Raw genomic sequence first — 20750 nt, forward strand, 5'->3', positions numbered from 1 at the left:
AAACATATCCAGCATTGACCTCTGCCCTCCATGGGTGCACACACTGATGTGTGCATACACACAATGGAATCAAATTCAGGTGGTGTACATCTGTGCTTTCATGACTCAGGAGCAGAGGCAGGTGGGCTGGGAGTTCAAGACTTGCTTGGGTCTCTCTCTCTCTCTCTCTCTCTCTCTCTCTCTCTCTCTCTCTCTCTCTCTCTGTCTCTCTCTCTCTCTCTCTTTCCAGACAGCCAGGGTTTCTCTGTGTAGTCCTGGCTGTCCTGGAACTCGATTTATAGACCAGAGACCTAGCTGCCTCTGGTTCCCAAGTGCTGGAACTAAAGGCATGTTCTATCATTTAGGGAGATCTTGTGCCCCTCCACCCTCCCCCACCTGCGCCCAAAGGAATCAACGCAGAACAACCCACCCACTCCCACCCGCATAAACTAAATAGACCCTTCCATTCCTAGGGTCAGGGTAGTCTGTCACACCATGAGAAAAGCAACAGATATAGCCTGGTACTCACTATGTAGCCCAGGCTGGCCTCAAACTTAAGAGCCTCCCGCTTCGGCCTCCTAAGTGGCAGACTTAGAGATGTGAAGTGTTAGGCTTAGCTCTCTTTCTACCTTGTAGGTCCTGGACTGAAATCAGACCATCACGCTTGGCAGCAAGTGACGTTTGCCCAGTGAGCCATGTTGCTGCCTGGTTGCTAAACTTTTGACAGCTGCTACTTTGTTCCTGATGATTCTGACCTTACAGGCTCTCAACTCCAAGTTAAGTGTACAGACATGAACTACTGTTATCATGGTTTATACCAGTGGTTCTCAGTCTCGGGGTTGAGACCCATTTGAGGGTCATGTATCAGACATCCTGCATTTCAGATATTTACATTACAATTTGAAACAGGAGCAAAATTACAGCTATGAAGTAGCAACAAAATAATTTTTTGGTTGGGGGTCACCGCAACATGAGGACCTACCTGTCTTCCAGGGTTGAAGCAGTAGGAAAGTTGAGAACCTCTGGTTTATATATACATTTGTATGCATGCATGTATGCATGTATGTATGTATGTATGTATTATATTGTCTAGCATTACAGCTATTAGTGTCCCACAAGGTTGATATTAGAGGTGGAGGGCTTGGGAGGTGCTTCATGGGGAAGGGTTCTCGCTGTGCAAGTGTGGGAATCTAAGTTCTGATCCTTGTGGCACATATATAAAAAGCTGGCTACAGCCACCTACACCTGTAGTCCCAATAGTATTCAGTGACAGGAATCCCAGGCACTTGCTGACCAGAGCCAACTGAAAAAACGGTGAGCTCTAGGTTTAGTGAGAGATGCTGCCTTGTGGAAGGAAGACTAAAAGAGATAAAGCTGGACAGCAATGTCCTCCACTGGTCTTTGCATGTGCGCGTGCATGCACACATGCACACACACACACACTCACACACACACTCACAAGCACACACACGCACACACTCACCACACACACGCACGCACGCACGCATACACACACTCACACGCACTCACACACTCACACACCACACACACGCACGCACGCACGCATACACACACTCACACGCACTCACGCACTCACACACTCACACACTCACACACACACCACACACACACACACACACACCTGGGCCAGCAATATGGGTCAGCATGTGAAGGTGCCTTCTAGCAAGTCTGAAGATCTGAGTTCTATCCTAGGACCTACACAGTGGAGAGAGGGGACCAGCCCGTGCAAGGTATCATCTGACTTCCACGTGCATGCCTTGGCGCATGTGCCTGCTCACTATGACTTTCTTTTTGGAAACAGGGTTTCTCTGTGTAGCCCCTGGCTGTCACGGAACTCTCTCTGTAGACCAGGCTGGCCTTGAACACAGAAATCCACCTGCCTCTGCCTCCTGAGTGCTGGGATTAAAGGGGTGTGCCACCACCCAGCATAATTTTTTTTTATTTTAAATTTAGAACCAAAGCATAAGGCATTCTGTAGCTGTGTCACTCCTTGTGAGCTGAGAACAGAGATTCACACTTACCATCCGGGGACAGTCTGCCCATCAACCCTGAGAGAAGAGATAAAACAAAACAAAACAAAGCAAAAACAAATGATGTCAACACACAACAGTCAAAACAGAAAAAAAAAAAAATCCGCAGTGAATGGACGTCCCCAGCCAAGTGTGGGGGAAGTGAGGCTATTGTGCCTTCGCTATTGAGGCCAAAGCCATTTAGGATGTTGGGAGGGAGGGGGCCATAATGAGCCCAGTTTGGTTGGGTTTTTTAAATGGATTTTTACCCCCAACAATATAGAATAAATTTCAATTTCTTTGTGGCTTTTTGTCCCCCGCAGTTTGCCTTTCTCTGACGTGTATTCCCATTTTTTCCCTTGCACGAGGTGGCTCATTCTGGACTTATTACACTTGAAAGGAGGTCAGGATATATGCTCTGACCCCAGCCAGTCAACCAATCAGGTATCTCTGCACTTTGTGGACATAGACAGAAACCCAGTCCCTGCTATAGAAGGAACAGATAGGTAACTTCACACCAATAAAAAACAGGATAGAAGACTCACCAAGTGGGACAATCTAAACCCAAATAAACACCCAACCCCCCCGAGAGCTGGTGGGCTCCTCAGAGTCCCTTCTTTACCCAATAAATCTGTAACATCTACTATTAAACATCCACTGTGTGTCGCGCTGTTCTTCTGTCTTTCCATCCTTTAACTACTAGAGGGAAGGAACCCACCCACCTGAGAGTATCAACATCACTTAGAGTAGGTGTCTACTGTGTGTCAACCTACTGTGGGTCGGGACCCTTCAAGGGTCACACATCAAATACTGCACATATCAGATATTTCATTACGATTGATAACAGTAGAAGATTGCAGTTATGAAGTCACTTTATGGTTGGGGTCCCTGGAACATGAGGAACTGTACTAAAGGGTTGCTTCATAGGAAGATTGAGAACCACTGATTTTAGAGTTTCTTTAAGAGTCTCCACCCTTTGACCCAGCTCAGTCATATAGGGCAACATTCACTTCCAGCGTGGTCTGAACACCAAGTCAGTAGGAAATTACATCATTGTACGAACATCAGAGAATGGACATCCACAAACTGAGATGGTTATGTTATCAGTATAGGATATTATGGTCTGCTGGAGTATATGCAATTTAGTACTGAAGGAGAATATGACCCAACAACATAGGGTTGCCATGCAGTACTCACACGATCCCACTAGATTCTGAGTTAGTTCCATCTTTGGACTTCTGTTATCACGCTAAAAACTTACCAAGATGTAAGATGTATATGTGTGCATATTGAGGCCAAAGGTCAACCTCCAATGTTGTTTGAGGAGCCATCTATCTTGTAGTTCCCGCCCCCCAAGATTTTTTTTTTTTCGAGACAGGGTTTCTCTGTGTAGCCCTGGCTGTCCTACTCACTTTGTAGACCAGGCTGGCCTTGAACTCAGAAATACACCTGCCTCTGCCTCCCAAGTGCTGGGATTAAAGGTGTGCGCCACCACTGCCCCACTTAATTTTTTATTTTTAATTTTTAATTATGTGTATCTGTGTGGGTATGTTCATGTAAGTGTAATGTCTGAAGACACCAGAAGAGGGCAGCAGATCCCTTGGAGTTGGTGTTCTAAGCAGTTGTGGGCAGCTGAACAACTGTTGGGAATTGATCCTCTAAAAGTAGCAACTAACTACTGAGCCAGCAGCTCTCTAGCCCCTGCCTTCTTCTCTGTTTTCAGACATGTGGAGTTGCTGTGCTGCAGCACATGCATGGAGGGCAGAGGGTAAGTGGAGCTGGCTCCTCTTTCACCTTGTTTGTCTCTGAGAAAAGTCAGGTCATCGAGCAGCAAACACCTGCTACCTCCTGAGCCATTTAAAATACACATGATGGGCTGGAGAGATGGCTCAGCGGGTAAGAGCAGTGACTGCTCTTCCAGAGGTCCTGAGTTCAAATCCCAGCAACCACATGGTGGCTCACAACCATCTGTAATGAGATCTGACATCCTCTTCTGGTATCTGAAGACAGCTACAGTGTACTTACATATAATAAATAAATAAATCTTAAAAAAAAAAACAAAACAGCTGAGTAATATCCCATTGTGACATTTTGAAATGTGCAGGCAAATGGATAGAAGCAGGAAAGATCACTCTGAGTGAGGTAACCCAGACCCAGAAAGGCAAACATGGTGTGTACTGACTTATAAGTGGACATTAGCTGTCAAGTAAAGGACAACCATGCTACAGTCGACAGACCCAGAGAAGCTAAGTAACAAGGAGGGCTCAAGGGGGTCACATGGATCTTTCTAAGAAGGGGAAATAGAATAGAATTTTGGAGGGTGGACTGGAGGCAAGTAGGGACAGGGACTGGAGGGGTTGGGTGGGAGTAGGATGCAGAAATGGAAGGAGAGAGGGCAATGGGGGTTGGTGTAGTGCAGTGGAAACCCTCTGAAGTCTATCAGTGACCTTATGCCTGACACTGCATCAATGGCCAGGAACCTAAAGCAAGACAGCCCAAGGACCCAGGATAGAGCCACACATGACTGGAAAAAGTCAATGAGATGATTTCTGATATTCTGCTATACTCACAGACTGGTGCCTGGTCCAATAATCATCAGAGAGATGTTGTTCAGCAACTGATGTGAGCAGATGTAGAGATCCACAGGCTACCATTAGGCAGAGCCAAGGTAACCCCGTAGAAGAGGCAGAGGAAGGATTGTGGGAGCCAGAGGGGTTGAAGACACCACAGAATACAGCCCACAGAATCAACTCAGTGGGGCTCAGAGGGGCTCAGAGAGACTGAAGAGACAAACATGGACTCTGTATGGACCTGAGCTAGGTCCACTGCATACATAGTATGGTTGTGTAGCTTGGCATTCCTGTGGGACTCCCAACAGTGGGATGGGGGTGTCTCTGACTCTTGCCTGCACCCCTTTCCTCCTCCCTGTTGGGTTGCCATACTCAGCTGTGATATGAGGGTTTGTGCCCAGACTACTGTATGTTGTTAGGCCATATTAGATAGCTATCCTGCTCTTTAATTTTTAAAAAGGGAAGCAGAGGAGGAGTTGATCTGGGATAGAGGGGAGGTGGGAGAGGGACTGGGAAGAGTGGACGGATAGGAAACTCAGATAGGAGGCAATGTATGAGAGAAAAATAAAAATTAAAAAACTACACATATATTCGAGTGTGTGTGTGTGTGTGTGTGTGTGTGTGTGCGTGGACTGTGGTACATGCATGGAGGTCAAAAGACAACCTTGAGTGCAACCCATAATTCTAATTTTTTTTTTTTTTTTTTTTTTTTTTTTTTGGTTTTCCGAGACAGGGTTTCTCTGTATAGCCCTGGCTGTCCTGGAACTCACTCTGTAGACCAGGCTGGCCTCGAACTCAGAAATCCGCCTGCCTCTGCCTCCCGAGTGCTGGGATTAAAGGCGTGCGCCACCACGCCCGGCATAATTCTAATTTTTAAGAGGGTCTTTCTAGCCTGCCATCCTGGAACTCTATTAGAACAGGCTGACCTAAACTCAGAGATCCTGCCTCTGCCTCTTGAGTGCTGGGATTAAAGGTATGCATCTCTATGACTGACTTTCAGCATTACAAATTCTCGCTCCAAGCTTTCCATTGAACTACTCAGTGCACAACAATGTGACTCACACACTTACCCAAGATTCCTGATGGCATGAGGACCAGGCGAGGTGACAGATGAAACACAGGACGTTGAGTCGGATGGATCAGGGAGACAATGCCATAATTAGAAAGCCAAAAGCAAGATCAGGCTCTGGGGGCTGGGAACTTATTGGAAAATGGAATCTATAATGGGTCATGATGCCTGGTTGGGAATGAAGACTGAGGTTCCATGAGATTCCCAGGAGTCCCAGCGGATTTGGGGTAGGGAGGGTTGGGGTGGGAGGGGAGTTCAGACCTGGGGACAAGGGACTGAGGTGCATATTTTACATATCAAAACAGACCTGGCCTCCCGGTTCTCCCAGCATCCCTCAGTCCCTACCTTGCGAACCCTGCTCCCAACTCTGACCTTTCCAGTCCTGGACTGCTCGCTCTCTCTCTCTCTCTCTCTCTCTCTCTCTCTCTCTCTCTCTCTCTCTCTCTCTCTCTCTCTCTCTCCCTCTCTCCCTCCCTCCCTCCCTCCCTCGCTCCCTCCCTCTCCCTCTCCCTCCCTCCCTCTCCCTCTCCCTCCCTCTCTCCCCCACTCCCCCTCTCCCCTTCTCCCTTGCCTGTGAGCTCTTTCTCTTTCCCCCTCCCTTCCTTCTCTCTCCTCATGGCAACTTCCCTGGACTCGGGCCTTGGAGCCAGTGAATTCACCAGTGGGTGCAGGGTCCCAATAACCCTGTATTTAATATAATCTAATCTGGTTTGCACTGGCTCATTTCACCAGCAGACAAATAACCTATCCGTATTTAGTGAACTGAGAATGGCAGTCAAACAGCTCGTCTGCAGCTATGCTGGAAGGAGAAGAAAGGCGGCCTGCTGTCCAGGTACTAGGCTAGGTGCTTTCCTATTTGGCTATGTGTGGACTCCTTTGGAGGAGGGCGCCGCTCTGGAAATCACTACTGTCTTTCCTTGCCTGCTGCGGGTAATAATTCTTTGCTTCTCAGCTGAATTTGCCTTGAACCTACTCTCACCAAGATGCAAACCAGTTACATATGGATTAAGGAGAAAAAAAACACTGAATTTGGTGGGAAGAGGGGAAGAATGGTGTTTGATTCTATCAAAGGCGGTACTCTAGCTACTCAGATTCTCTTCCATCCCTAGATTAGAAGCTAGGCTTTGGACCCAGGAGAGGAGATGCTGGTTGAAAGTCAGCTTATTGTTTCTGAGGGACAAAGGACGCTAGATCAGATGGGGAAGGAAATAGAGACTCTTACCTTTCAGCACTGTATGCACGAGAGGATCAGGAAAGACAGGATGAGCCGGGAGACCAATGGGACATTTGTCCAACCAAAGAAGGAATATGGAATGGAATCAATTAGGTCATCTTTATGCATCTTCCCTTAGTGTACTTCAAAGATCCCCAAATAGGGCACGGAAACTAGAATGGGGAACTTTGACATAGCATCTGGTTCGAAGATGCATCCATTCTGGAAATGAGAGCTCCAGGGAATCTAACCCTCCCTGTTCCAGGAGCTTAGAAGAATCAGTCTAAGTAACAACCCACTGTCAACCTTCTGTTCTCAGCTGGAGGCCGGGTTGTTTACTTCTCAGAAAAGAAGAAAGCCTTCTGACCTGTTACTCACCGAGAAATACACAGTCCACCCTGGCTATAGAGAAGTGGAGCTCCCAACTTGGTCAGTTCTTTGATCCTACTGACATTAATATCAAATTATAGTCATGGAAACCAACAAAGTTTCTTTCTTCCTCTCTTGCAAGCACCATTCCTACAAGATCTGGCCTTGACATCTAGCCCCACCCAATGACCTTTAGATCTAGGTCCAGTGGCCAGGTTCAAGTTGAGTATTCTCTGAGTCTGCTCCTGCACAAGGTGATGGTTAGATGTTTGCCCCCTCACTTTTGTCTCTCTGAGTTGGACCCCCACCCCCACCCCAACCCTTGTTTATATAGAGAGGGATTGTGACTTACTTTTGACTGGAGGAGGAGTGGGAACCAGAGTCATTGAGTCAGCCAGAAAAAAAAAAAATCGAGGCAAACAAGAGGGTGGGTCAATACAAATGCAAATTACCCCAGTCTCACCTTGTAAATCTTTGTTCCTTCTCGGAACAGTTACACACCCGCTGTTAATAGGGAGGGGCTTTTATGCAGTAGTACCACTGACTGCCTAGGGTCCAGAACGTCCTGTGATGGTTTGAATAAGAATAGTCCTGCGGCTGAATTCAGGCTTGAACTGTCCGTGCTGGGTCCTGAACTGAGCATATACACCTCCTCTCAAAAGAGTCAGAGAAAGAATGGCTCAGTGTGGGAATTTAGAGCTTTTGCCACTTGGATTTGACAATGTAAATTGTGTGACAAGTTTGAAGTGCTCAAGGCGTGCTAGGCACTGAATTTCCATGCTTCCCTCTCTGCTTTCAAAAGGATAGCATTATCTTACATTTGCACAGAAAAGCTCTTTCCATTTAGTCAATCCAGCTGAGTACTAGGAACTTCCTAGGCCATAGGAATAAAGACAAGAGGCCCATGCTTTCTGGCCACTCACAATCTCCGAGCCTTTTCCTCTGCCATGTGCCAGGAAGGGGGGGGGGGATTCTCAAAAGATCAGCCAAGAACCATTGAGTTGTCCCTGGGACTTTTCAAAAGAATGATGGTTGACTGAATTAAGGGACACTGGAGTAGCTGGGAAAGCATAATTTAATCTCTGTCTTAGAGTTTTATTGCTGTGAAGAAACACCTTGATCTTATGAAAGAAAACATTTAATTGAGACGAGACTGGCTTACAGTCCAGGGGTTTAGTCCATTATCATCACAGTGGGACACATGGCAGCCAGCGTACAGGCAGAAATGGTGCTAGAGGAGCCAAGAGTTCTACGTCTTGATTTGCAGGCAGCAGCAGACTGTGTGCCACACTGGGCATAGCTTGAGCATCGGAGACCTCAAAGCCTGCTCCCACAGTGGCACATTTCCTCTGACAAGGCCACACCTTCTAATAGTACTACTCCCTGTGAGCTAAGCATTCACACACGTGAGTCTATGAAGGCCAAGCCTATTCAAACCACCAGAATCTCATCTTTGCATTGATGGGTCTTGGTGTGTCAGCAGCACCGAGTCTTCCTCTTCTTCTGATACAGAAGCTTAAGTGATTTAGCATTTGCTTTGAATGGTTGTGTGGCCCTGGGAGTGTCTGCAGGTATGTGTGACATTCAGCAGGCCAACAGAGGAAGAGAAAAATCCTTGCTCCCTTGTGTCTGTAATGTCCCAACCTTGGATATCAAAACTCCAGGTTCCACACCTTTGGAATTCCCAGGCTGACATCAGTGGCTCCCTGGGCCCTTGATGGACTGTGTGATCGTTTGTATATGCTTGGGCCAGGGGGTGGCACTAAGGTGTGTCCTTGTTGGAGTAGATGTGTCACTGTGGGTTTAGGCTTTAATACCCTTGTCCTAGCTGCCTGGAAGTGAATCTTCTGCTAGCTGCCTTTGAAACAAGACGTAGAACTCTCAGCTCCTCTTGCACCATGCCTGCCTGAATGCTTCCAAAGCTCCTGCCTTGATGATAATGGACTGAACCTCTGGACCTCTAAACCAGCCCCAATTAAATGTTGTCCTTCATAAGACTTGCAGTGGCCATGGTGTCTGTTCACAGCAGTAAAACCCTAAATAAGAGACTGAGAATTATATCACTGGACTGAGCCACACTACCAACCTCCCTGATTCTCCAGCTTGGGATGGTATGTTAAGGGTCTCCTTAGCCTCCACAATAAATCCCCCCACACCTGTCTATTCTATTCTATATTTTATCAGAGCCAGTCCTAGTCAGTTCTGTTCTTCTTCTATTTCTATTCTTTTTTTATATACTCCATTTTCTATTATAACCTATATTTATCCTATTCTGATATATTTCTTTATTTACCTTGAGTTTATGCCTGGAACCCATGTAAAAGTGGAATCTCACTCTGTAGACCAGAATGGCCTCAAACTCACAGAGACTCCCTTGCCTCTACCTCCTGCGTGCTGGGACGAAAGTGCTACTCAGTACTAACGCACGTTTGTTATATTTGCATCATAGTTTATTCCTATTTTTATTCTAGTCTACTTCCATTTCATTATGTTCTATTTATTCTCTCTCCTCTATTCTTTCCGGTTCTCTGGAGAATTCTGGCTAAAACAGTGTTGATACAACATTCCAACTCCTTCCATTTGAGATTACATTTTAATTTTCTTCAGTCAAATTAACACATCATAACAGACTGGATGCAGGTACAGATGTGAGAATCTAGCCATTTTCTATTTAAACTAGCCTTTTTTTTTTTTTTTTTTGAAACAGGGTCTCATGTAGCACAGGCTATCCTTGTACTCACTGTGTAGCCGAGGATGACTTTGAACTTTCAATTCCCCTGCCTCCACCTAATATTACAGGCATATTTCATCATGCCTGGCATCGGCTTGCTTTTAAATAGTTTTTTTTTTTTTTTTTTTCTGATCCTCAAGCCAGGATTTTATAGCAGATTGAAGCTCTCCCCTTCCCCAGAATTCTCAGATGGTTCTCCAGGCCCAACAGAGTCTGAGAAGAGCCATCTGAGAGCACAAACATAGGATGCTGAGAGTTCTTACTTTTCTCTTCCATTGCGACTGGAGGTAAAGGCATCATTCAAGTGGATTCCATCAGGACCAGGAAGCAGGTGCAGAGAGGGAATGAGACATGAGACTCAAAGCACTACAATGATCAAGATCACCACAGCTGTCGTGTCTTTGGAGACTAGCTGACACACACAGTTTCTATCAGAGTTCCTCGGGGTCTTTCATCTGCTCACCCACCTGTCTACCCAGCCCTCTTCACATGTCTATCACCTATCTGCTTATCTATCCATCCACAGAACTGATATCTACCAATCAGTTCCCCACCCACTCTTCTACCAACCATACTGTATACCTATCCATCATGCATCGACCCATCCTTCCATACACCTACTTGCCCATCTGCCTACTCATCTATACCTCCACATACCCATAAATCTACCCAGTATCCATCTGTCCACCATCCATCCATCTATCCGTCTACTGCCCATCTATCACACTTGTCTATCACATACCTATTCCTCCCTCTGTCTACCAACCCAGCCAGCCTGTTGAGAGCTATTAAGACAACTCTTGATCTCTGAATTGGGCCTCTCCCCCCCGAGAAGAAAAGGGGGTCAAAAGCAGGCCACCGACACACCGAGAATGTTCCAGCCCTACCGATTCCAAGAATGTTCCAGCCCTAAGCCATCGCCGATGTCCTGACCACACCCTGATACCACCAAGTTCCTGCTTCCCCGTGTAGCTGCCAAAAGAAAGAATTTCTATTGCCCCCCTCCCATAAGTACTTCTCCTTTTGCTTGTATTGCCCTACCCCTCCCACTGATAAGTATCAGTACTTCCCCTTTTGCTTGTGCATTTAAGCCTTAGACCTTTTTCAATAGATTCGGGGCTTTGATACATTCCAGAACGGTTTCCATGTCGTTATTTGTACAAGGCCCTCGTCCCTCTCTACCCCCCCATTTGGTTCTTAGGAGGAGGTCCCCTCGTGACCCTCGAATAACTGGACCTGCTGGACGGGTCACCAGCCAACATTCACTTGGTTCAACTTGGCCTATGTTTAGGGCTTAGGAGACACATGGGAACTGGACTTAGCTCTATTCTAAAGACATCTGCTTAGATGACTGGGAAAAAGTCCCTGGTAGAGGGGTAAACAGAGCATTCCTTGTGGTGCTCCTCTGGGCCTCTGTGGCTGCCTTGGTCATTTATAGGCACTTCAGTTTTAGCATGTCTAGAAGAGAAGCTGTGATTGTCAGCCTCCCGTCCATCAAAGATGATCAATCAATACAAGTTACCAGAGGAGAAATGGTAACAGGCTGTAGAGAAACCTGGTAGAGACAACCTTAGCTAAGAGATCAAAGACAGCATCTGTCTTAGTCAGGGTCATGTTGCTGCAAATGAAACACCGTGACCAAAAAGTTAGTGGGGGAGGAAACAGTAGATTTGGCTTACACCTCCATATGGAAGCCAGGACAGGAAGTTAAACAGGGTAGGACCCTGGAGGCAGTAGCTGATACAGAAGTCATGGAGGGGTCCTGCTTACTGGCTTGTTTCCCATGGCTTGCTTAGCTTGCTTTCTTATAGAAACTAGGACTTTCTTATAGAAACACTCTAGGGGTGGCACCACCCACCACGATCACAAATTGGGAAAATGCCTTACAGCTGGATCTCATGGAGGCGTCTCCTCGATGGACGCTCCTTCCTTTCCAATTATTCTAGCTTGTGTCGAGTTGACACACAAACCAGCCAATACAGAGTCATAGGTAAGAGACAGACCATTATCGATCACTTGGCTATAACCTCATCCATGAGGGCACAGTGTGACTTCAATATATTCTTGAATAACCTCAATCTAATCGTGGGAAGAGCTCAGAGAAAATCAATCGAGGAGACATTCTGAGACTAACTGACCAGGCTCATTTAAATGTTAGAAGTTCATGAGAGACAAGAAAAGACTGGTGATTGGAAGAAGGAGAAGAAAAAGAAGGAGGAGAGGAGAGGAGAGGAGAGGAGGAGGAGGAGGAGGAGGAGGAGGAGGAGGAGGCAGAGAGATGCCTCATCGGGTAAAGCTACTGTACCCAGCAAAGCCTGATGATTTGAGTTCAGATTCCTGAGATTCACATGGGAAAGGAGAGAACCAACTCCTAACAGTTGTCTTCTGATCTGCACACACACATACACAAACAAACAAACATACAACTTTTAAAATAGAAGAAAAAAATAAAATAGAAGAAGAGGAAGGAAGGAAAGGAAGAAGGAGGAGGAAGATGAGAAGGAAGCCATATGTTTCATGTGACCCCAAAACCCTGGATATCGTGGCTCCCACACACTCTCTAGTCTTACTGTGTCTTAGCTCGCCCACCATGCCCTCAATCTTTCTGCCACACTGACTGTTCTCAGAGCCTTGAAGGGACTCTGTGTCTTCTAGCCCAACATCTTTTCGCACATACAGTTCCGTCTGCACAAAACAGTCTCTAACCCTCTAGCTGCCTAGCTTCTGCTTCTTCTTGAGGTCTTCTCTCAAAAGTCACTTTTCCAGAACAGCGTTGCCTAAAGACATGCTGGGGCATGATCATCTGTCTATTATAAAAAGGACATCAAAATAGAGCTATGCCCACCTTTCCCTGACTCTATTTTCAGCACTGAGTACAAATTAAAACTTGAAACCATTGCTGACCTAGTAGGAGAAAGACAGTTTCATGACAAGGCTCAAGTCTTTCCGGTGTAGTCTTTGGCGTCTTTACACTTTAAAGGATGGGAATCTACCTCACTGACACACTGACAATCGGGCAAGTGGGGCCCTGCACTACACAAATTCCATCTCTTCATGGACACAAAGCAGTCCAGCAGACTCAATGACTACAGAGGACTAGATGAAGACAGGACAAGAGACTGACCAACATACGTGGTGTCTCTCTCTAATGTGGCAAAAAGGTCACTGCTGAGAACTAATACATCCATCTCCATGGAAGAGCCACGGGCAAGGGACTATGAAGCCACCAGTGTCTCTAAGAATAGGCCCACCAACACAAGATTCACTAAGCTACCAGTACCTCTGAGGACAAATCCTCCAACCTGGGACTAATGTAGTCCCAGTACCTCCAAGGGAATGGCCACCAACTAGAAACTCACAAAGCCACAGGGATGTCTAAGAGCAGGACCAACAAACCAGGACTCGTGCAGCCATCTCTACAAGGGAGAAGAGAGTGGGATGTCTACACCCAAAGCAAGGAAGCCTATGGTAGACCTCAGACTTGCTTATCAAGTCCAGCCTCAATGACCTCCCCACCCTAAGCTACCATGGAGTAGAAGCCTTACCTTCACGAGGAACGCAGGCCTCTGCCAGGCCCAGGAAAAGGAGGACCACCAGGGACCTCTTCAGAAATGGCTCTAGTCTGCACATGGTGGGGCCTGGATAGGGTGACCAGTGTTCTCCTTCCAGAATCAACGGGACTCTGGTCACTCACTGTTCTCCTGTACTCTCAAGACAAAATTTACGGCCCATAGATGCCCTCCAGCTACCTGGAGGCAGCCAGCTGGTGATTCCCATGCCCACACCACCAGCTGCTGGCCCAGCCACTACCCCTTCCCACTGGCACCGGCTATTTTTTAAAGTATCACTCTATGATAATTATATGTTGTGCCCACTTGCTTGTATTCCAGTGACTCAAATGCAACATCATGTCTGGTAACATCTAATGATATTTTGGGTATTTTTTAAGTTTTTAAAATCTCTTTCTCTGTGTGTCTGTGTGTCTCTATATATGTGTGTCTGTCTCTTTATGTGTCTGTGTGTGTCTCTCTCTTTGTGTGCCTGTGTATCTCTCTGTGTCTCTGTTTCTATCTGTTTCTTTCTCTCTGTGTGTATATTTCTGTGTGCATGTCTATGTGTGTCTCTGCGTGTATGTCTCTCCATGTGTCTTTCTCTGTGTCTCTATTGTGTGTCTCTGTGTTTATGTATCTTTCTCTGTCTCTGTCTCTCTCTGCTTCTTTATTTCGATGTGTGTGTCTCTGTGTCTCTCTCTGTCTTTTTTGTGTGTATCTCTGTGTATGTGTTTCTGTCTGTTTCTCTCTCTCTTTGTACATCTGTGTGTATGCATCTCTCTTTGTGTCTTTGTCTCACTGTGTGTATTTCTGTGTGCATCTCTGCCTCTTTCTCTCTCTGTGTATCTGTCTCTGTCTCTTTGTCTCTGTTTCGCTCTGTGTGTGTCTATTTGTGTGTGTGTATGTGTGTGCATGCATGTACAAGAGAGAGCATGAGCGTGTTCGTGTCTGGGGTTGGAGTTCCAGGCAGTTCTAAGCCACCCATCATGGGTCCTCTGCAATAGCAACAAGCACTCTTAACTGCTGAGCCCTTTCTCCAGCCCTGACTGATGTTTAATTTTTTTCTTACAGTTTTCTTTTATACGTGTGCATGTCTTGCCTACATGTATGTTTGTTCAACATGCAAGGATTCTCAGAAGCCAGAAGAGGGTGTCAGGCTCTCGGGCAGCAGAGTTAGGATGACTGTGAGCCACCGTGTGGTGCTGGAAATCAAACCCAGGTCCTCTGGTCATGACCACTGAGCCAACTCTCCAGCCCCTGTTGGGTTGGTTGTTGTTGTTTTGAGACAGAATCTGATTTTATATTCTGAAATTATAGCTATGTGCTACCATGCCAAGATCTGTTTTTTTTCCTTTCTTTCTTTTTTCTTTTGAGGCAAGCTGTCATTAGCTGACTCTAGGCAGGGCTCCTTTTATCTTAACTGTAAACATTCCCTGGTTCCTGCCAGTCCTTTGAAGGCATTCCTCTGTTTTGTGTCAGATAACTTCAATATACCTTGCTTGCTGTGGCACCCTCCTCCTTTGTTTTCTGTATAAGACAGATGCTAACTTTGACAAAATTACATTCAAATACACACTCTCTCTGTGTCTGTGTCTGTTTGTCACCCTCCTCGCCAACTCCTTGCTTGCCTGTAACTGGAACCCCGAGTTTTCCTGCGGGTCGAGGACCTGACTGAGGTCTGTCTGCAGCGAACACAGTCTCAGAAAAAAAGAAAGAAAGAAAGAAAGAAAGAAAGAAAGAAAGAAGAGAAGAGAAGAGAAGAGAAGAGAAGAGAAGAGAAGAGAAGAGAAGAGAAGAGAAGAAAAAGGAAAGATGGGAGGGTGGGAGGGAGGGAGGAGGGGAAAGCATGGACAGTTGTCTGTTATTCCCAACAGCCTGTGGGGTCTTCAAAGGCAAGGACTCTTTGGCCCACTGTCCTGGAGACCAACACACCTGCTACACTGAAGAACCATGCAAACTCCCCAAGCATCCCAAACGATACATGTGGCAAAGGTAGGGTTGGCTGCCTTCCAACTCTCTCCCTGCTCCTGCTTTGGGATGGAACTGGAGTTTGCATCCTGGTGCTGTGATAAAACAGACCAAAACCAACTGAAGAGGAAAGGGTCTATCTGGCATACCGTTACACTCACAGATCTGAGGGAAGGTAGGGCAGCAGCTTATGGCTGTAACCTGGAGGCAGGAACTGGAGCAGAGACCATGGAGGACCACTGCTGCATAACTTGCTCCCAGCGGCTTGCACAGCCTGACTTCTTATCCACCCAAGGCCATGTGCCTGGTGATAGCACTTCCCACAGTGGGCTGGTCTCTCTCTCTCATCAATCACTAATCAAGAAAATGCCCCCATACACTTGCCTACAGGCCAATCTGATGGAAGCATTTTCTCAACTGAGGGTCCTTCTTTCCAGGTAATCCTAGTTTGTGTCTAGTTGACAAGAAAACCAGTGAAAGTCCTAAGGGCCAGACAAGGAGAGAGTTTGGGAAGCTGCCAAGGGCTTCCAGAGCCTCCCTGGGGCTCTGTCTCAGAACAGGCAGTTATGGCAGGCAAGAGACAGGTGTCGAGGGTGGGGAAGCCCTTCGGCCCATTGAGAATGAGTCTCTAGGTTCCGATGTTAGTGATCCGTGATGCAATGACAGAACACTGTCCCCATCCTGGCAAGCCAACGCTCTGTGTCCTCCCTCAGATTCATGCTGTCCACTGCTTTGTTCTCACAGCCCTAGGCAGTCATCTGTTCCTGGAATTCTAACTCACAAAATCCTTTCCAGTCTCTTGCTCCTGTTGACCTCAAACTTGGGGACCCTTCCCCTCTCTTTCTTTAGCCCTTCCACAGATCAGTTCTTCCAGCACCCCCTATCTGAGGTATAGCTCTAGCCATACTCTGCACGTTGGGCCAATGAAAGCCTCTCCAACACAAGCAGGGTGTTCATGAAACTCTCTCTCTAAAGAGAGAAAGGGAGACAGAGAGGGAGAGAAGGGGAGATAGACAGAGGGAGAGACTGACAGCGAGCCAAATGAATGAGAACACTCGAGGTCCCTGATCATCCTTTGGGGCTCCATTTTATGGGGGTCAACAAAAACAGTTGGTTACCGAGGAAATGTAATTTGGACAGCTCTTTACTTCGATGGATAAATTAATTCATATAGTCATTTTGTCCTACTGTGAGCATGCTTTCCCATAATGCATCTGATCTTAATCCCGTGGCTGCCCCATTCCGCATAAGCACAAGATGGTAAATGTAGGATTCTCCCTAAAGGGTTACTAGAGGACATTTTGTCCTCACACTCATGCACTCAAACCAGTTCAGGCCAGATTGATCCTTCCATTCTTCATGGCTGGATACAGTTGAGAATACACATAAGCAGAGACTGTCTAAATCTATTTCTTACCAGGGCCAGTGAAACTTATTATTCAGAGCCATGAGTACATGTAGCCTGACATGTGTGTCGGGGTTGAGGGGTTCTGAGGCTACTAGATACTGTCTGCAGGGGGTGTTTGTGCATGCACAGTAAGAGCAAGACCTAGGCTACCACAAGGGGAGTATGGTAACACAAACCAAATAGTGTCATAGGCTAACTAATGATCCTAGACTCAAGACCCTCTTGAGAGTCGAACAACCCTTTCACCAGGGTGGTCTGGTACCATCAGAAAACACAGAGATTTATATGACAATTCACAGCAGTAGCAAAATTACAGTTATGAAGTAGCAACAAAAGTAATAATTTTATGGCTAGGGTCACTACAACATGAAGAACTGCATTAAAGGGTTGCAGCATTAGGAAGGTGGAGAACCACTGAGCAAAACTGTCTCCTATGTTTCCTGCCTCAGGCAAAGGAGAGGGAAACAAAGGAGAGCCAAGAGTAAGGACACATATGTGCAAAGAGGCCATAATGAAGCTCATTGCTCTGTGTGCTAGCCTAAGAAAATCAAATGAGTGTGTTCACATCATATATGCATATATATGCTCACTTTATATACATAAGTTATATATTTGTGAATGTATAAATATAAATAATGTGTTTATGAGATATAAGAGACCAACTCTTATAAATATGTATAAATATATACATAAATATATTTATACATGTGTGTATTTGTATATACATACATATACATAGGTATCTATATATGCACACAAAATCTTTAGAAGCCATTTAGTATTAAATTTGTCTAATGTTAAAATTAGTATTAAGGGGACTGGAGAAATGGCTCAGAGATTAAGAGCCCTGGGTGCACTTCCATAGGTCCTGTGTTCAATTCCCAGAAACCACATGGTGGCTCACAACGGTCTGTAATGGAATCTGATGTCCTCTTCTGGTGTGTCTGAAGACAGCTACAGTGTATTCATATGCATAAAATAAATAAATAAATCTTTCAAAAATTAGTATTAAAATTGTCTTTAGACATTCTATTAGTATTAGTATTAAAATAGTCTCTAGAGTCAGGAATAGTGAAGCCCTGCCTGTAAACCTAGCACTTGGGAGGTGGAAGTAGGAGAAAAAGCCAGACTCAGTGACCTAGCCAGTTAGAGGCCAACCTGGGATCCATGACACCTGGTTTAAAACAAAACAAAACAAAACAAAACAAAACAAAACCACAAAAGCATAGGCCAGTGTACTGTTTCAGCAGGCAAAGGCATTTGCTGCCAAGACTGGCAGTGTGCATTCTGTCCTCGAAAGCCCCATAGTGAAAACAGAGAGCTGACTCCTGGAAAACTGTCTTTTCTGGTCTTCCCACGGACACGGTGACACATACAGACTCATATGCACAATAAATAACCGTAAAGAAAACAGTGGGATTGTCGACAATGTAAATATTTTCTATTGTCCCTTCTTGGTGTTATAAAGTGCATTGATGAATATGTGTTATCACCTTTACAGGTGACATCAGACATAAGCAACAATCACTTTTTAAATTAACAAGCACAGAGTTAAAAGCAGGCCACCCATGAGGCCAGCCGCTGACAAATGATGTTTTCCAGGTTCTTAGAGTTAACTTTCTGATGTTAATTTAAAACTGCAGCTGGCAGGAACTGAGCTGCGTGCTCTGGGACTCATTAAAAGTGGTAGGACTACCTCCCACAGGAACCGCGAACACAGGTGACACCCCAGGCTCAGCTCTTCTCACTGCTGGGTCACTGTGACCAATTTACTCAACCCATTTCCCCAGCACACACAAAAACAAACACCAACGAGGAAAAAGAAAAATAGCCTCGGGTTTGGCAGAAGGATTTGGGAATAAATCGATTTGAACCAATTCAAAAAAGTTAAACTTTGAAAGAGCTACAAAAGTTACAGTGTTGCACTGGGGGCTAATTAAGCAGCTTGCTTGTTTGTGCTCTTCTGTTTGCCAGATGACAGGAGCCCATGCTGAAGTTTCTTAGCTTCTTAATTCTCTGTGGTCCCCTCAGCCAAAGACAAGTATTATTTCCCCTTCCCTCCTGTGCTCTCAGCTGGCTCTTGAGCTTGGAGAAACTCTTGAGTGTGTGTGTTTCTACTGGCTTAATATTCATCAAGAAACTTTGTAATTACAATGCAAGTAGCAGATCTGCCAGATGGCTCAGTAGGTAAAGGCACTTGCCCCTCGAGCGCCATGATAGTCTGAGTTTCTCCTAGGACCCAAATGGTGGCAGGAGAGACCAACTCCAGCATGTTTTCCTCTGCCCTCTGCATATATGTGTATGCACAAGATATACACACACACACAAATAGATGTTTAAAAAAATACAAATAGCTTTCCTGTTTCCAATGACAGAAACTAAGATTGTCGAGAAAGCACACATCTCCCTATAGATTATTCTGAATGGTTCTCTCCCATCTTGACACTGCTGTAGACCTTTGTGAGTGTGCCATGCATCTGATTAACTAGCTAGCTTTGGAAAAAAAATTAGTTGTCAATATGTCATGGATAAATTCCTCAGATCAGTAAATGAAGATCTTATTTGTTAGTGGGCACTAAATAATGGTTGGATGGGGGAAGAGGCTCTGATATGTTGCTGACCAACAGCAGAAAAAGGGGCTTTGAGAGTATCCCCTATAACAGATGTTGGAGGAGATATAGCTTTAAACAGTGTGCAACATACATATGCATTGAAGTATCTTATGGTGCCCAATAAAGAGAGTTTAATTATATCACTTAAAAATGGGGGATGGAGAGAGATGGTTTAGTAGTTAAGAGCTTGGGTTCAATTCCCAGCTCACAACCATTTGTAACTCAAGTTGCAGGGCATCCAACAGCCTCTTCTGGCCTCCAAGGGCACTACAGGTAAAACACTCATATACATAAAAGAAAGATTAAAGAAAAAAATAGGGGATGGAGAGATGACTCATTAGAGCATGTCCTCCACTTGCAGAGCACCTGAGCTGGATTCCCAGGACCCGCAACTGATGGCTTGCAGTTCCAGCCTCAGCAGATCTAATGTTTTTCTGCCTCTGGGGGCCACTGTAATCTTGTGTGCACACCCCGCTGTCTCCCCCACATACAAAATAAATATTTTTAAAAATCCACAAGTCAGCCAGGCAGTGGTGGCACACGCCTTTAATCCCAGCACTTGGAAGGCTGAGGCAGGCAGATTTCTGAGTTCAAGGCCATCCTGGTCTACAAAGTGAGTTCCAGGACAGCCAGGGCTACACAGAGAAACCCTGATTAGAAACAACAGCAACAACAACAATAAGCATAAGTCAGGCATAGTAGTGCATACCTGCAAAGCCAGAACTCAGGAAGAAAGGGCAGAAGGATGCCTACCTGGGCCACATGTGAACATGTCTCAAACACATTAATATTAAAAAATAAGCTATGAAAATGGTCGGTGGTGGCACACACCTTTAATCCTAGCACTTAGGAGGCAGAATAAGGTGAATCTTTGAGTTTGAAGTTGGCCTGGTCTACAGAGTGAGCTCCAGGAAAGCCAGTGCTACACAGAGAAACCCTGTCCCAATAATAATAATAATATTGTTATTATATAGATAATAAGTATGCTATTAAATTAGATAACAGCATATTATATAGTAAAATATAAAATATTATATATAATTATTAATAAATTATTATGTATTATTGTGTCTGATGTCACAGGTCTATAAATCCTAGCTACCAAGAAGACTGAGGTATGAGGTTCCCAAGTTCAAGACCATCATAGACTAGAATGAGTTCCAGGACCCTGTTCCAAAATTAAAAAAAAAAAAAAAACTGTAAAAGAGGGCTGAGAATGTAACTGACTCAATAGAAACATTCCTAGAATC

At 45.4% G+C, this 20750-nt stretch overlaps 1 protein-coding gene across 1 annotated transcript in view; it reads right to left on the reverse strand.

Moving 5' to 3' along the window:
* The window catches only part of Eddm13 (epididymal protein 13), a 31654-nt gene extending 18063 nt beyond the window's left edge, over positions 1-13591 (reverse strand). Inside the window, exons 1-5 of the mRNA XM_085842386.1 lie at positions 13507-13591; positions 10225-10242; positions 8595-8609; positions 5650-5658; positions 2022-2048 (exon numbers count right to left, since the gene is read on the reverse strand). Coding sequence (XP_085698512.1) covers positions 2022-2048; positions 5650-5658; positions 8595-8609; positions 10225-10242; positions 13507-13591 — 154 coding nt within the window. The remainder of the gene's footprint in view (positions 1-2021; positions 2049-5649; positions 5659-8594; positions 8610-10224; positions 10243-13506) is intronic.
* Between the last annotated feature and the right edge of the window lie 7159 nt (positions 13592-20750).

Source organism: Mus caroli, unplaced genomic scaffold (assembly GCF_978045245.1).
Source record: "Mus caroli unplaced genomic scaffold, Mus_caroli_1 scaffold_8, whole genome shotgun sequence".
Lineage (NCBI taxonomy): Eukaryota > Metazoa > Chordata > Mammalia > Rodentia > Muridae > Mus > Mus caroli.